The 18,062-nt window shown below is 41.6% G+C and overlaps 1 protein-coding gene across 1 annotated transcript in view; it reads right to left on the bottom strand.

Moving 5' to 3' along the window:
- LOC145401316 (lachesin-like) overlaps positions 1 to 13,483 on the bottom strand; it is a 158,785-nt gene extending 145,302 nt beyond the window's left edge. The window contains exons 1-3 of the mRNA XM_080273642.1: positions 13,461 to 13,483; positions 12,603 to 12,705; positions 323 to 530 (exon numbers count right to left, since the gene is read on the bottom strand). Coding sequence (XP_080129768.1) covers positions 323 to 530; positions 12,603 to 12,705; positions 13,461 to 13,483 — 334 coding nt within the window. The remainder of the gene's footprint in view (positions 1 to 322; positions 531 to 12,602; positions 12,706 to 13,460) is intronic.
- Positions 13,484 to 18,062: the final 4,579 nt, after the last annotated feature.

The following is an 18,062-nucleotide window of genomic DNA, read 5'->3' as shown; positions in this document are numbered from 1 at the left end:
ACGACGAAAAATATATTAGAATTGATTTTAAGATGCTATACAATACATTCCAACCTTACATATTTATGGCGTAAAATCTCTGTTTATATATTCAGAACTCACGACTACAAGACCACAACTTACAGAGGGAAAACTATTATCAGAGTCGATATTCAAGACATACTGTGCAAAGAAACCCCATATGCTCATCCTACAGAGTAAATATAATTGTTAACGAGAATGGAAGGACTACGAAAAGCTACTTACTAACATAACTGTGCAGTGAGAGAGAGAGAGAGAGAGAGAGAGAGAGAGAGAGCAACACACACACACACATACTCACCAACCACTTGCAAATATCCCTTCTGGTTGATCATGGGGTCAGTGTTGATCTGGCACATATACGCGCCCCTGTCCGACTCGGTGACCTGCTTGAGGTGCAGGCGGTACACGGTGTGCCCCTCGTGACTCAGGCCCACGCGGGGGTTGCGGGTGATCACATTGGTGTGGATGGTTAGGATGGTCTGCGTCTCAACCTGCACCCACGCTACCTGAGGGCATAATGGTAGCAATGGGTGATGAGGGGAGATTTGTGAATAGATGGAAGGAAAAATAAAGATGTGGATGTTAAGGGTGAATGACGTAAGGTGTGGATGGTCAGGTTTCAGGGTTGGGTCTCTACCTGTGCCCACTCTACCTGGGGATTACGTGACAGAGTTAATTAAATGGTGTATGACGTAGGTGTAAATGGTCAGGATGGTTTACGGCTCTCTCTGCAACCCCAGTACTTGAGGGAGAAGCGCCAGGGTGGGTGAAAAGACAGCAGCGATATGATATAATTTAACAAACGGAGTAGTGGATTATAGTAATCTGGGTTGATGCTTGGGTGGGTGGAAGGAGAGGTGTGGGTAAGTGCAAGGAAGAATAAAGAAGTGGATGACCTAGGTGCAAAGAGAAGTGTGGATGGTCAGGATGGTCTGTCTCCATCTCCGTCCACGCTACCTGAGGGAAGGTGAATGACAAGCTGAGGGATGGAAGGAGAGCTGCAGATGGATGAAGCAGGGGGAGCCAGTAGTGAACGATGACCAACGTAGGCATGGCGACGATACAGAGGATAATGATGATGATGATATAGCTGATACTGAATGGTCAATGAAAACGCAGGAGAAAGGAAGGCAGACTCAGCTAAGGAAACAAAATGAAAGAAAATGAGAATATGGAGAATGATAAGTGTGCGCTTGTCCCTTGGTAATCGTAAGTGTGGAGAAGGAGTAGAAGGAACAAAACAAGGGGGTTGGGGGGCTGAGCGAGAACTGCTTGGGGCTAAGATGACGATGAGGGTGCCTGAAGTTAGCGCTGGAGGTACATATGAGTTCATTAAGATACAGTAGAAAAAGCAACATCAGTGTTCAAAGGAGGCTTTTTCTTATGAGCCCGGCTTTGGCAATAGACTATACACCCCGTTCCCTGTGACCCAGTACTCCACCGTTGCGCACCAAATGTCACCGCATGTAGGAGAGCAAATATATTATTTTGAGCACTGTAAACGTTTCATTCTGCCTACTATCAGTCAGTTTTCCTTAGCTGAGGGAGAAACCTGCCCGGCAAAGTGTTATAAAGCTTTGAAGATTAAAAGATTAGTTTGCATTATGCTGGTTTTGGTGGATAAAATTAGCTTGAACGAGATAAGTAGATGTGATTGATAGAAACAGAGATAGAGAGACAAATGTGATAGAAGTTAGCTGTGTCAGACATAAATGGATGTGAGAGACACATATGGTAAATGAATGTAACAAGTACATAGACAGATAATATGATAAACAATGAAGTAGACGATGCTAGAGACAGATGTGACAGACAGCTGCGACAAACAGATAAACTGACGTCGTGGGTAGATGTGACAGACAGATGTGAAAGATTACACGGAGATAGAAAGACCTGATAGATAATGAGGTAGAGGATGGTAGCGATGAGAGTGTAACTTTGTGCCTGGAGCCGCAGCCTCAGGGATGGATATTACATGAGATCCAACTCCATTATTCACTCGTCCCCAGCACCACGCCCAGACCGCCACCTCGCACCCTTTTAATTCTTCTTTCTTTAATATTCACGACCTCCTCCATCAACTTTTAAAAACCTAATTAGTTCCTTAATTACGACAACTCGGAGTTCATCGTCTCGTTAACCTTTCAGCTCGGTGGGTTAATGAAACAGTCGTTAATCTTACATCTATATTCTCAGTCTTCACACACGACAACGAAAAAAAAAAAAGAGAGTATGCTTTGGAAATGCGTCTGTTTATCTAGCATATACTATATACAGGACAAAGCAGATAATCGAATTGTATTTAACAGTGTGTTTGTATATACAGCACAGGCAACAGACTTTGTAAAAACGAGATTTTAAAAATGGAGAAAGACAAAGCATCATCACTCAAGAGCCAGTGCCAGCATCCAGTGCGGCCACGACAAAAGAAGAGACTACTTTTCCTAGTGTCATACTTACATAATTATGAGGAGCATACTGTACACCAACATATCCAATCAACTCTCCCCTCCAACATGTCTGTCTGTTTGTTTTTCTCTCTCTGAACAAAATAACTCAGATTATTTTGATCCATGTATAACATGTATAACATGTAAATAATGAATACATTCTTCCACAAAAGGAAAGGGAGAAAATGGACCTGGAGAAGCCCAAAGGAGAAACAACGAATGAAATCGACTTCATTAACGCAGAAAAGAACAGCATGATCACTAATGTCACAGTTATCAACAAAATATATAAAGGAAGTGATCACAGAATGGTGGGTTGCACAGCCAGATCCAATTTCAAAAGTGAGGAAGCTGATTAAAAATAAAGTATCAAAAAAAAAAAAAAAGTGAAAATAAAAAAAGCCTTTCATTAAAAAATAAAGAACAGATTTCAGGCTCAAAGTTATCGAGAGTGTCACACTAATTAGTTGAAGGGCAGACTATCAACACCTAAGGGATGCAGCAGCAGGGGAACTGGGAAAACTAATACAACCAAAACCAACAAATATTTAAAAATGACCATCAAGCTCATGAAAAGAAGAAAGGAAATGAAAGTAAACACAAAGAAAGATGAAAAACAAAGAGCAGAATTAAGTAAACTTTTCATCAAGAGACAGAACAAAAGCGAAAGAGAAACATGGATCAAAAAAAAAAAAAAAAAAAGGAAGACGTCTGAAGCATGTATGAAGCAAATGGCACTAGGAAAGCAACAAATTATATCACTGAAAGACAAAAACTGTGAAACCATTAAGTGCAGGGAGAAAATGGCGAAGAGAGAGTTGAAAAATTGTACAAAAAACTGTATGCATCAAAGACAATAAACTTCAGCTGGCGCAGGTGATATACCAGAGCTAACACTGGATGATGTAAACTGTTATCATAATGGTATGAAAAGAGGAAAGGCCCCAGGAGAAGATGCAATGGAAGCAGATTTACTGTCGCATGCCGGAGCAGAATTTCAAAACTGACACAGTCATCTATTAACGCCCAGCTAGGGAGGCAGTAATGTAATCGCCTGTGTGTGTGTGTGTGTGTGTGTGTGTGTGTGTGTGTGTGTGTGTGTGTGTGTGTGTGTGTGTGTGTGTGTGTGTGTATCTGTGTGTCTCGCTGTTGCCAAAATATCTCAAACTCGAGTGGACAAACTGGATCCAAACTTGTGGGCAGTATCCCGGGATATATAGCTTATTTGTTAAAATTTTTGCAAAGCTGCAATGATACGCCTAGAGGATTTTGCAACAATAAATACCATGTAACTTTTTGTTCTAGCTTGCTATTATTCATCATTTTCTATCGTATCTTCAGCGGAGAAACGGCTATTTAAATGGTAACTATTAGAAATACTTCAAAGGCCTGTCATACTCAATGACCTTCATTAAAATAATACCCCTGACTTTAAGCTTCTAAACGTTAGCATGATATTTAACTAGGTAGAAATAAACAGAGAAATATTAGGACTTTAACATCTTAGGCTACAAGACTAAATAACATGGTGATCTTAGCATTAACACCTACACTGACACAAAAATTGATAATGGAGTTAAAATGCTTAATAACTAATGAAGGATTTTGATACACCAAATGAATGTGATATATATATATATATATATATATATATATATATATATATATATATATATATATATATATATATATATATATATATATATATTCTCCCTACGTGTCAAGTGGGGTTTGTGGAGGAGTAGTGCCCCTCCCTGTAAAACAATTAACTCTAAGCCTTGGCCACCCCGTTTGGGATACATGGCGTCTGGCAATGAATGAATATATATATATATATATATATATATATATATATATATATATATATATCAATCAGCCAATCCTACATTGCCCCATGAGGAGCGTAGGAGCCCGGGGCTAGGCAGTTGGTCCTGACATTTAAGATGAGAGTGACCAGCCTCACTCATCCCTGAGTGGCATTACATAAGCAATCAACCCCAACCATCCCTTGGATATAAACCTTCACCGGCTCAATCCGATTGGAGCGCAATAATTACCCACTAAACCATCAGGCGCCAAAATTTGGTTATATGGTCACCACCCAGCGTAGTAAATGGTCTCCTGGTGCACAGGAAACCATTTGGCTTGTCACTCAGTGTAGAGTCACCCACAGGCAGAAGGAAGTGGAAAGATTGAAGGAAAGAAAGACAGAAGAGGGAGTGTAAAGTCACCCGTAGGCAGAAGGACAAGGAAGAATGAAGGAAAGAGAGACAGAGGAGGATGGAAGGAAAGGAGGATGGAGAGGAAAGGGCAGACACCCGAGAGCAGCACTACATCGAGTGAGTGGATGGTGAGCGCCCCCACCTACCACATTATATATATATATATATATATATATATATATATATATATATATATATATATATATATATATATATATATATATATGTGTGTGTGTGTGTGTGTGTGTGTGTGTGTGTGTGTGTGTGAGACAGACAGACAGACAGACAGACAGAGACAAATATATATATATCTGTGAGTGTGTGTGTGTGTGTGTGTGTGTGTGTGTGTGTGTGTGAGAGAGAGAGAGAGAGAGAGAGAGAGAGAGAGAGAGAGAGAGAGAGAGAGAGAGACAGACAGACAGACAGACAGACAGACAGACAGAGACAAAGAGAGCTTTACTCTTTGCCTATATCCTTATCAGGCAAAAACTGATAGTGTGATTCAACTTGTTAAGATTGTTTAGTCTTTATTTTCGATTTATGTTCCCACTTCCATCACCACCCCCGCCACCACCTCTCATTCCATGAAAAGCTTTGTTTCTGGCAGACTATAAGGCAAAACTGGATATAGCTTCCTCATCGGCGATGTGAAGAAACCTGGGTTAAATCATGATTGGCTGCCCAACCTTAAATGTGATTGGGTGCAGAACTAACAAGATGAATATGATTGGATGATTTCTATATCCAGCTACCGTGTGGTCAGGAACAGTTAGCATGTACTAGAGGACTGTAAAAAATATTCGAGTTTATCCCTTCTTCCTGTCAAAGTTAAAATGGATTTCATTCAATAAACAAATCAATCTGACAGAAGAAAAGAATTGAACTAATATAGCGTCCGAAACACTGGCATAGCCAAGACCTTCAGCCAAATCTTGACACCTTTTATATATAAAATTGATAGTATTTTACTCAGTATTATTTATAAACAATTAATATCGTGTCACTTTAATGAATAGTCCTATATGGACGTTATAGACTACCAGAAACTAAGCTTGTCATGAAATGAGAGGTGGTGGTGGCGGTGGTAGTGATGGTGGTGGGAACATGGTTCGAAAATCAGTTTTTGGCTAATAACGATATAAACAAAGAGTGAATCTCTCTCTCTCTCTCTCTCTCTCTCTCTCTCACACACACACACACCGGTGGCTCAATCGGTAGAGAGGTGCCCTGCAGTCCTAACGGACCCAGGTTCGAATTCCGGCTGGGGCAGTGAACAATTTAAGGATTTGAATTGCATTAAATCAGGCTTTACTGATCTACCACAAGACCCGCCGACATGTCGTAAAAATACCCCCGCTAATACCAATACACCAGTCCTGTATGAGACAGCCCTAGCATGTATTCAATATGGACCATGGGTGTTAGCGCCGAACTGGTGACATGTAGAGGTGTATGGTATGTAGGAGGACTGCTGGGCCTTGATAGCAGGCTGTGAAGCCTATGCCCAGAGTCGGACACATAAAAAAAAAAACACACACACAAAAAAAACACACATTTTATATATGTATAACCACATTCATTTTGTGTATCAAAAGCCTTCATTAGTTATTAAGCAATTTAACTCCATTATCAATTTTTGTCTCAGTGTAGGTGTTAATGCTAAGATCATCATGTTATTTAGTCTTTTAGCCTAAGATGTTATAATCATTATAAAGATAAAATTAACACTACTAGAGTGGGTTGATCTTGATCTCTGAAGGCTGCCATCCACAAGTCTCAGTCTGGATCAGTGTCGTCTCAAGTCATGGGCATGGCTTCACCCACAGTTTATGATTATACAGCATCATATTTCCTTTATACATAAACTGAAACATATAGTTTTCCGTTTTTATCGTGAAGTATTCCTCACATAAACATAGTTCATGAAGTTACTCATTAATTTACGATTGTTCAGTATTGCTGAGTTACAGTATTGAGGGTAATGAAGCAGATGTTGTCTCGTCTCACCGTGTCATGTGCGATGCTTACAGCACTCCCCCCCCCCTCCCCTCTCTCCGACTCCATGTTGGGGATCCTCCCTCTTACCCCAGGTGGGGCTGGGGAACACACTCCCTCCCCTCCCACCCTCCTTTATACGTCAGTTCACCTCAAAACTGTGGACAGTCATAATACGTCATATAAGGGCGATTATTATCCTTTGGTAGAACAATGTAAATTATACCAATAATGGGGGTTGAAATGTCAACCTTGCGAAATGGAGCTTACATACAACAAACATCTTTCCTTAACGGAACTATATCGAGGTTACTCCGCTTCACTCACGTGGACTGTTTCGAAACATCTCCTCAAACCCTCGTGCCCCTGTAACGGGCGGGAGTGTTTGCAGTTGTACCAATATCCGGTATATAATTTCTTATATCGAAAACTAATTCCTGACATAACAAAATAACTTTTTACACACACACACACACACACACACACACACACACACACACACACACACACAAAATCATTACACCATAAAATAAATGTAAACTGTGAATCTTAAATCGAACACCAATAACAAGCTCCACAGGTCAAGCCATAACTTTCCTGCATTAAATATATATATATATATATATATATATATATATATATATATATATATATATATATATATATATATATATATATATATATATATATATAGTTCAACAGATGCTGACATACTTCAAAAGTCAAACTCGACTCTTAGAAGACTGCAAATCGATAAGCTATTCATGAGTTAAGCTTGTTACTCTAGGGACATATGTAATTCTTATCCTGATGACAAACCAGATGATCTTGGGAAATATTATGTTAGTCTCTAATAACAGTTTCATTGCTCTGACATCAACTTGTTACTCATAATCATTTCAGTCTGATGGCGTCTGCTTTAGTTCATTCTGGCTAACATCAGTCAATAATAATTTCAGCGTGGGAGAAAACTTTCTGACTGAATGAGTTAAGGATAAATTATTTACTTTCCAAGCAGCTCCTTACTATAAGAAAGAAATTGTCACTCTGAATGTAAATTCAGCACACTCACATGAGTTCAGAATTCAAAAGATCATTTCGCCGTTTTTTAACCAACTCGTTAATCCTTTTCACCCAATAACGTCTTTTTTTAAATTTCATAACACCGCCAAACGAATTATTACAGCTTAGTGGAAACATCAGACTTGGGGTCCTTCCTAAAAAAAAAAAAAAAAAAAAAAAAAAAAAAAAAAATGGTAGTCTTACTTAGTTTAAAAGGACGCCACAGCAGAGAAGGGATTACTTTGAGGAACAACGTGTCACTCCGCTCAACTGTTCTCTATGGTACACACCTGTCAGCCCAAGAGCAACTCGTTACCCTATGTTCCCAGAGACGGCCCACAGTTACGGTGTCAGGGAAGTTAGGGGAGTGACAGCCGACGAAGGGCTCGGGGAGTATCGCCTGTCAAACTGTCAAACCACCTATTCTCATCCCTCCTTTCGCATCTCTTTCCTTCCCTTGCCTTCACTCCCCTCTTTCGTTCTCTTTTCTCGTCTTCCTTTCTCGTCCTTCCTGTATCCTGTTAACATCTCCTTCGTTTCACTTCTCTCCTTCCCCTCTCCTTTCACGGTTCTTTCCCTCTCTTTTCAAATCTCCTTCCTTCACTTCCATCTTCCTCCTCTTTTTCTCTTTTTTTCTTTTGTGTTTTCCCATAACCTTCTGTCTTCTCCAACCTGTCACTTCTCTTTCCTTCCCTCACCTTTCGCCTCACCTTCCCCTCTCCTTTTATCTCCCATTTCTTCCCTTGTTTTTTAACCTCTGTTCCTTCCATTCTTCTTTTTTGTCATTACTCCACTTCTTTCCTCCTCATCCTCATCCTTATCCTCATCTTCCTCTTCTTCTTATTTTGTTCTTCCTGTGTCCTGTTATCGCCTCCTCCCTCATTTCACCTCTTTCCTTCCCTTTGCCCTTTCCACTTCTCTTTCCTTCCGCTCTTCTTTCACGTCCCATTCCTTCCCTTCTCCATTTACTTCACTTTCTTCACTTCGTCCCTCGTCTTATTTATCTTTCTATGCTTCACTTATCCTACTATCCTCCTCCTCCTCCTCTTTTTCTTCTTCATTCTCTTTGTCTTTTATCGCCGCTTCTCTCTTTCCGCTCACTTCGTTTTCGTTTTTATTTCCATTTTTCTCTCCTCTATTTTTCTCCTCTCCATTCTCTTCTTCTATTTCTTATTACTGCTACTACTGCTGCTACAACTACTACTATTACTACCGGGTACTGCTACTACTACAACTGCTACAACTACTACGACCACTGTGATTATTATTATTATTTTTATTAGTATTATTATCAATCTATCTATCTATCTATTGCCAGACGCCTTAATCCCGTACGGGGTGGCCACAAACAAACTGGCTCCACGTCGCCCTGTCCCCCGCCATTTCACTGCCCTGCTCCCAACGCACACACCCCTCTCTCATATGCCTCTAAACTCCATCCCTCCACCTCATCCTCGGCCTCCCCCTCCCCCTCCCCCCTCCACCTCACTCACATACACTCTCCTCGTCAGTCTCTCACCCTCCACCCTCTCCACATGGCCAAACCACCTCATTATTATTATTATTATCATTATTATTATTATTATTATTAAGAACACATTCTGCGGAGTTTTTATTGATATTGTAGATATTATTTCTTTTTTTTGGGGGGAGGGGGGTTGGAGATCTAGAAGGCTGGCATTCCAAGACCGTTCGAGATGGAGACTTGAAATTTTCAGGAGTGATGTGTCTTGGTTCCAGGCTTCTTTTGGCATAAAAAATATTCCTAGCACTAGCGCCGCACTGGAGCCCTGTGTGTTATTTTGTCAGTTTTTGCTCTCCTGCGCAGTAAAAACTGCTGAATCGATTGCTTTGCAAATGTTCCAGTATGTAGTCGTCAACATATACTATAGTCGCGGCGCACGACTCTGAGGTTGTTATTATCGTGCCCTGGCAACCCACCATTCAAAAGTGTGTCTGATTTCGTGTATCATATGAGATGCATTTGATTAGTGTATCATATGTTCGTGTATAATAATATTCGTGTATAATAAATTCGTGCATAAAGATATGATTCGAGTATCATATGATACGAAATCGGAAATCACTTTTGAATGACAGGTTGCCGGGGTACGATAATGACAACCTTAGCGTCGAGCGGCGCCACTGGGTACTTTTCTGAGATCCAGCAAATACTTTTTTGAGACACTGGGGAAAATCAGAATGGCTGCCTATGCCTGAAAGTGCTAAATCAGAAAGCATTTAACCGATTTTGACCAAACTTGGTGGAGGTGTGGTGGTTCATGAGTCAACATGATCTGTATAGTATGAATGACTATGACCTTGATCTCAAGGTCACAGGTCAAAATTTGTAAAAAAAAAATTGAGTAATAAGGTCTTTAATATAAGGTCCACAATAACAACAGTATTTTCATCTGGAATGTGTAGTTCTTTGTATATTGCTTCACCAGTTTCAGAATTAGAGTTGTTATTATTATTATTATTATTATTATTATTATTATTATTACCATTATTATTATTATTATTATTATTATTACTGTTCGTCCCCGCCCAGGAGGAGCTTGGGGACGGGTATTGTTTTCACTCTGTTTGTTACCCGTCCCCGCCCCGGGAGGGCTCGGAGACGGATAATGCTTTCACTCGGCTTGTCTGTTTGTTTGTTTGTATGTCTGTCTGTCTGTCTGTTAACAACGTTACGCAAAAACTATTGCTACGATTTTGATTAAACTTAAAAGGATGATGGGGTATAACCTTCTGATCATCTGATTAATTTTTTGGCCAAACTGGGCCAAGGCCCAGGCTGCTGGCCCAAAATATGTAAAAAAAAAATATCGTTTTTCCGCCAGAACTCCTTTCAAATCCATCATATTTACATGAAACCAAAACCTAAAAGTGGATAATTCAAATCTGCATCCTATAACATGCCTCATTACATCAGAGGAGCCACCCCCAGTTAGCGGTATGGGGGTCAGTGTCAGGTGAGTCGGGCCTTAAACTTCAAATGAGAGATGGAGGGAGAGGCCAAGGATAAGATGGAGAGATGGAATGGACAGGTACATGAGAGAGGGGGGCGTGAGCTGGGAGGAGGGCAGTGAAATGGCAGGGGATAGGGCGACATGGAGGTGATTTGTTTGTCGCCACCTCTTGTAGATTATGGCGTCTACCAATAGATAGACAGACTTCCCTTTCTTCCTTGTCGTTGCTTTCTCCTCACCCTCTTATTTGACGTCTCTCTCTCTCTCCCTCTCTCTCTCTCTCTCTCTCTCTCTCTCTCTCTCTCTTTCCCTGCCATTATCCCTCTTCTTCTGACCCACTCTCACATTAAGCTCTTTAATCTGATTGTTAGTCTCCACTTTTTTCGTAGATGAAGACTACTGTTTTTGCTGGTATTATTATTATTATTCCAGCCTCAGAGTCTCGCGACGATTCCGAGAAAACCAGAGACTGCGCAAGGAATCTTGATGTCCCAGGTTATGCGTCCTGGTATGGGCCATTGCTGATAGAAAAAAATCCAAATCCTTTTCACGCAGTGGAGTCATGTCAGAAAATGCCACATCAGTATTTCGTTGGTTGTGTTTACTGGAGATATCAATTCGACTTGAGCAAGGGATCTGAACAGCGCAGGTTATGTGTCCTGGTATGGGCCTTTGCTGATTTAAAATATCCAGATCTCCCCAGTGGGGCCAAGGTCACTGAAAGAAACTGTAGGTGGGGACTAGCGACTGTCTGCAGGGCAGTTACAGAGTTCTAGTTAATATTATTCCGGCCTCAGAGTCTCGGGACGATTCCAGGAGAACCGGAGACTGTTCAAGGAATCCGAAGGGCCCAGGTTATGTGTCTTGGCATGGGCAATTGCTGACAGAAAACAATCCAGATCTCCTCAATGGGGTCAAGATCATTGTAAGAAATGTAAAATCTCGGGTCCAGAGTCTCGTTACGTTTCCAGGAGAACCGGAGACCAGGCAAGATATCTGAAGGTCTCAGGTTTTGTGTCCTGGGATGGGCCACTGCACATAAAAAAAAAAAAAAAATCCAAATCTGTAAAATGGGATCAAGGTCATTGTCAGAAATGTAAAATCTGACTTTGAGTTAGTATCAAACTTGGACCAATTTCCAATAAATTACTACAAAATGTATCAACAGTGACCTATGAATACAACTAAGGTGTCTTGTTCATGTTTTAGTGACCGTTAGTCAAGGATCTCCATCCCGAACAGTGGGTGGAGACCATACTCATTTTTTCCCCCCAATCGAGGCGATGATGCACTTGACAGGTTGGTGATGATTGGCTGAATGCAACATTTCGTCATAATCTCTTTACTCATTGGCATTATTAACTGACACCGTATATATGAGGGGGAAATTTGGGTTAGTAAATATTATTCGGACATGATGCATTCAGGCAATCATCACCAACCTGTCATGTGCATCTTCGCCTGAATAAAAAATAAATAAACAAATAAACTGAGTGTAGTGACTCAGTTTCGTTTAATTATTTTCTTGCTGATTCCACACTATTTTATTCAGTTAATATGAGGTTTTCCAAGCCGGAGTTATCGTATATACACATCATTCATCCTTTCACCATCAGAAATCTTCCCTAAACCAAACTCATCTGTAGGTTATTCAGCTTGACTTTTTTTTTCTCCAGGCTGAAGGGGTTAGACAAGGATATTATTACATTCTTTAATGAAAAAAAAATCCCCTTAACTGAAAATGATCGTTTATAAGTACGAGTATTAGTTATGAAAATTAAAATAATGTCCACTGCCTGACGTTCTTTTCCCCTTATAGCATGGTTCGCGTGTGGTGTGGAGTGATGTAGTGTGGTACGTGTGGTGTGGTGTACCTTGTATCCCCTGAGGTGCTCTACGGTGCAGGTGAGTACAGCGTCACGTCCCGCCGTCACCGTCACGTTACTGATCTCACCCACGAAGGACGGGCCCGGCAGACTGGCACGACCAACACGACCTGTGGGGAAGAAAGAGGGGGGAAGTAGGGTTAATGTGAGTCAGGTTAGTTTATGTTGGGGTGAAATGGGTTGGGTTAGGCTAGATGAGAAAGTAGTGCCTCATATATTTCAATAAGATATTCGCTAGACAAGTTTATAAAGCTAAAGGAAACCTCTGATATTTCATGAGTTGGAGCCTATCTTGAGTAGATTCTGTAACGATTAACCCTTGAGATGAACGTTTGATTAAATTAGGTTTAGTTGCATTAACCAAAATGAAATTAGGTGAGGCCAGGGAAGGTTGAATTTATTTAGGCTATGCTGAACTGCAGTACATTAATTTATATCGTGTAAAGTCAGATTTCGTAGGGATTAATTAGGACAGGCTGAGTGAGGCTAGATTAGATCGCTGTAGTTTAATAAAGTCAGATTATGCTGGACTTAATTAAATTAGGTTAGGTAATATTGAGATTCTAGCAGATTTATCCAGCATTGCCTGGGACCCTGGATGGCCATTTCCCCTGTGGGAGAAGAGCCAAGGGGCCCATTTTACCCACTGAACCTATATTCCTCTTTGGGCCCATTTCCTAAGGAATATATTTTTAATTGACCTATTTCTAAAATGGACATTTTTCCCAGTACCCACCCACCCACCTTCTCACCCTCCCTGCCCACCCATTCACCCACCCACGCTGCCCTATCTCACTCACTCAACCCTGCACACTCACCTAACCCACCCGGCCCCACAACACCCACCCTGCCTCTCCACGCCCACTCATTAACTCAATCCTACCCAACCACCCCATCACACCGTCCACCTTTTCGACAAGTTGCAGTTGTTTATGGATGTAGAGGTAAAAACTCTACGATAACTGACTACCACATTTCCATCATGTTGACTTGATCATTCCTTTTTAGTTGTGATCTTGGCCATCAAGAGCGCCACTTTAGCAAATGTAAATTCGCCGTAAAAAGTTACACCTGTTAGAGCTGTTCATAGAGTTCTGTATGCATCCCCCTCGATTTTCATCAAAGACAGACAGACAGACATTCTCTTTAATATACGTGCGGATGCGAAGTTAATACGGAATACATCTGGTAAAATCATATTTGGTGAGATCATACCAAGCTGTATGGAATCAGGTAATGTGAGGCTAGGTAAAGATATGCAGTGGTGTGTTAAATCAAAGAGAGACTGCAGAATGAGAAACTGACCAGAGAAGTGTATGTGAGTGAGGTGGGGGAGGGGAGGAGGAGGGGTAGTCCAAGGATGAGATGGAGGATGGAATGAAAATAAATGCGAGAGGAGGTAAGTTTGAAAGAGGGCAGTCAAACGGCAGAGGACAAGGCGACGTGGAGGCGATTTATTTGTGGTCACCCGTTACAGGATTAAGCCATTAGATAGACAGATAGATAGATAAACAGTGTTAAATCAGGCTGCACTGAGACTGAGTGAGGTCAGAGTGAGTTAGTTTTGGTCAGTGCATATTAGGAATCGAAACTGGGGCAGCTGAGCAAGGAGTGTGATGGAGAATATCGTGGCTAGTTTTATTACTCAAGTCATGTCTGGTTGGTATAATTCACCAAAATAATAAGACGTGATATGAGTCTGTTTCGTCTGCTGGAGTATAAGGATATTGTGTAGATGGGTCACCCTGTTCAAAATGTGATGAAGATAGCATATGCATCTTTCATTTTGTATAATTTACCTTCTTACAGTGTTCTGTTTGCATTATATTAATATCAGTAAAGGGACACATCAGGGTAACTACAAGCTGTTTTGCGTGTAAGACATTAATTGAACATACCGGTATGGATAATAAAACAGGTTTCTTTATATGCATATAAACCAGAGTTGGTTGGCGCATAATAAGCATAATTTGGTTTAAGTGGGAATTATTTGGACCGTGAAATTAGGCTTATTACATGTAATTTAGATATGAATGTAATGAATCAACGCATGCACATGTCTGCAGATGTGTAAAGGAAAATATTATCCACACTTCCTCCTTTCCAGTGTCCATTTTCCCTCCTATGAGGGACACCCGTCGCTGTTTTAATGGAAAAGGATGTGGACTTCTCCTACTACCTACCTTCCATTTCACTCCATTCCACTTCCCATGTATCATTTTTTCTCAGTACCATCCATCTACCCTCCCCCTTCCCTCCCTACCCACAATACCCAAACTTCCCTCTCTCTCTCTCTCCATATATATACCCAAACTTCCCTCTCTCTCTCTCTCTCTCTCTACATATAAATATATACTCTACACACACACACACACACACACACACACACACACACACACACACATATATATATATATATATATATATATATATATAGCTAGCCAGCTGGCTATTTACTTCCTTTTCCATCTGTCATCCTCTTCCCCCTTGACAGAGATGGATGGGTACAGGTACGTAGTGACTTGATAAGGTCAAGGTAAATCAAAGTATACTGTATTATATAGGCGGCTGAATTCTAAAGGTTTATCAAGTCATACATAAACCATTTATAACCAGGCTACTTATGAGAACAAGACTGCGACATTGTTTCTGCTAAAGAAGGCTGAACAGAGAAAATAATGTCAATATCCACTCATTTCGAGTTGGTTGGACTAACTGCGTCACACTGGATGTCATAGACGAGAGGAAAGACAGACTATGGCAGACAGATCCAGAGCTAGCCAGTTGTGTCGTAGATGACAGAGACTACCCGTCAGCTCTTGCACAGGACAACAGGAATCGAAGAGGGTATGTGAGTGTGTAACTAGATGGACGCTGCTTACCCGCCGTAACGAAGGCGAGATACAGGTCAATGCTCAGAAGAGAAGTGACCATTGCGCATGTACCACTGACAGGATTTATTTTACATCTGATGTATTTGCCTTTCTTTTCCGTTCTTCATTCTGCCTTTCCTTTCAACTCCTACACTATATTGTATTTGCCCTTTGTCTTTTTGGTTCTAAATTCTAGCACACTTTAGGCCTTACTTTCCAAACACTAAGTATTTAAAAAGGCGTTTGTTTTCTTCCATCTTTGGCCTGATTTTCCGATTACCGAGTGTTTAAAAAGGCCTAACGTGTCTTCTTTTCACTGTCGGCTTTACCTTCCCATTACTGAGTATAAAATAAAAAAAATATTGCGTCTTTTGTCACTTTTTACTTCACTCTTATCTCTTATCTTTTTGTAGTTTTGTCTGCGCTATTTCTGTCGTACCCAGAGGGGCGACCAAATTCAGTGTGTGTCCCTAACTCAGTCACTTATTCATCAGGTCCAGGTCTTATGGTGTGCATTTTGACGGGTGAGGGTATATTCGTACGCGCGCGCACGCACACACACACACACACACACACACACACACACACACACATATATAGAAACAGATAGATAGATAGATAGACAGATTGATAAATAGATAGACAGCACTGCATAATGCAAGGGTAATAGTCGACTGCTACCTGCGTCATGTAGGAATTGCGGTAAATATGTCAGATAGGGGCAGGGCAAAACGTTGCATACATACATTTTTACAGTACATGCATAAACACGCCGAAATACCCAATACAAAGACAGTAGTCGACGATATACAATCCCTGTGTCGTGCCGGAACAGCCGTACATTTGCCACAGACGACAGAACACTGGGTAGTTGCCTGCACTGTGACGGTCTGTCAGCCAGAACGGTGACATTTACGTCCTAAACATGTAAATAATCGCTTCTTCCCGCTTTGAATACTGCAGAGGTAAGTGCGGTTATCAACGGTGCCCTTTGTCTAGTTCACTGATGCCTCATTTTCGTTTTACTTTCTGGGCAATTATTTATAAAATATATATTTCCTCTTCCATTGTTTTTCTTTCCTTTCCGCCGCTATACACATTTCTAGTTTTTACATCAGTCTACTTCATTTAACATTTGTATGAAATGTCATTATTATTATTATTATTATTATTATTATTATTATTACTATTATTATTATTATTATCATTATTATTACTATTATTATTATTGTCATTATTATTATTATTATTAATATTATTATTACTATTACTAGTGCTTGCATGGACAGCCTGGGGCATATCCTGTACACAATGACATCAGGCAGTTTTCTTCAGCCAAGAGACGTCCTAGTGGCCACATTAAAAAAAGAAAAAAAAAAGTGAATCCGTTTACCGCTATGGACACACTTAGGCTGCCAGGACGGTTCACTAACTCAAGGCCTACACACACGGCAGGTTGGCCACTCAGGTAGGTCTGCACAGGTTACAGGTGAGATATGACGTCATTTGAACACCAGGAAAGCGCTCAGTCCACATCCTACCTCACGCCACACCACACCACACCACCTCCACACCCACATCACATCCCACCACCCCACACCCACATCACGTCGCGCTGACCCCGTCCCCCGCCCCTACTTCCACATCACACAACCACACCCCACCACACCTACATCACACCACACCTACACCACACTACATCACACCACACCAAACCACACTATACCATCCCATACCACACCACATCGTACCGCCTCCACACCACACCACACTGCATCGCTCCACAGCACATCAACCCAGCAACACACATCACACCACTGTCACATCAAACCTCCCCCCCACACCACACCGCATTTATACATCACACCTACACCACATCACACCACCCCCACACTATACCACACTTATACCACATCACATCTACACCACACCACACCACACCATACTGCACGACACAATACCAAACTGCAGCAATCCCCACACATCACACTGCATCGCCCCCCCATCACACATCGCAACTCACCACACCACACATCACACCACACCACACTATACCATCCCCACACCATATCGCACCGGCTCCACACCACACCAACCCAGCGACACACCACATCACAACACTCCCACACCATACCACATCACACCACCCGCACACCACACCACATTACATCATACTACAGTACATCACTCCACCCCACACCACACCACACCACACTACATCACATCACACCACACCACACTACCCCACATAGTTCCACTCTACCTCCTACATCATATCACACCACACTACACCACCTCACCCCCACCTCCATACCACACTACGTCACCTCATCTTCATCTTACCACCCCACCTCCTACACTACACCATACCACGCCACCCCTACACCACTCTCCATCATCCCATCCCTTTACCACACCACACCACCCTACTCCCACACCACTACTCACCTCCCTATCCCCCACACCACACCTCATCTCCCTTCCCTCAAACCACATCTCACCACACCACCATACCCCCACACCATACCTCAACACCCTACCCCCACACCACACCCCACTGCACCATCCCAAAACC

This window comes from Coenobita brevimanus, chromosome 55 (assembly GCF_032717465.1).
Source record: "Coenobita brevimanus isolate Jiangsu-jjx chromosome 55, ASM3271746v2, whole genome shotgun sequence".
Lineage (NCBI taxonomy): Eukaryota > Metazoa > Arthropoda > Malacostraca > Decapoda > Coenobitidae > Coenobita > Coenobita brevimanus.
The sequence above is the reverse complement of the archived record's forward strand: the minus strand, read 5'-3'. Positions and strand labels throughout refer to the sequence as shown.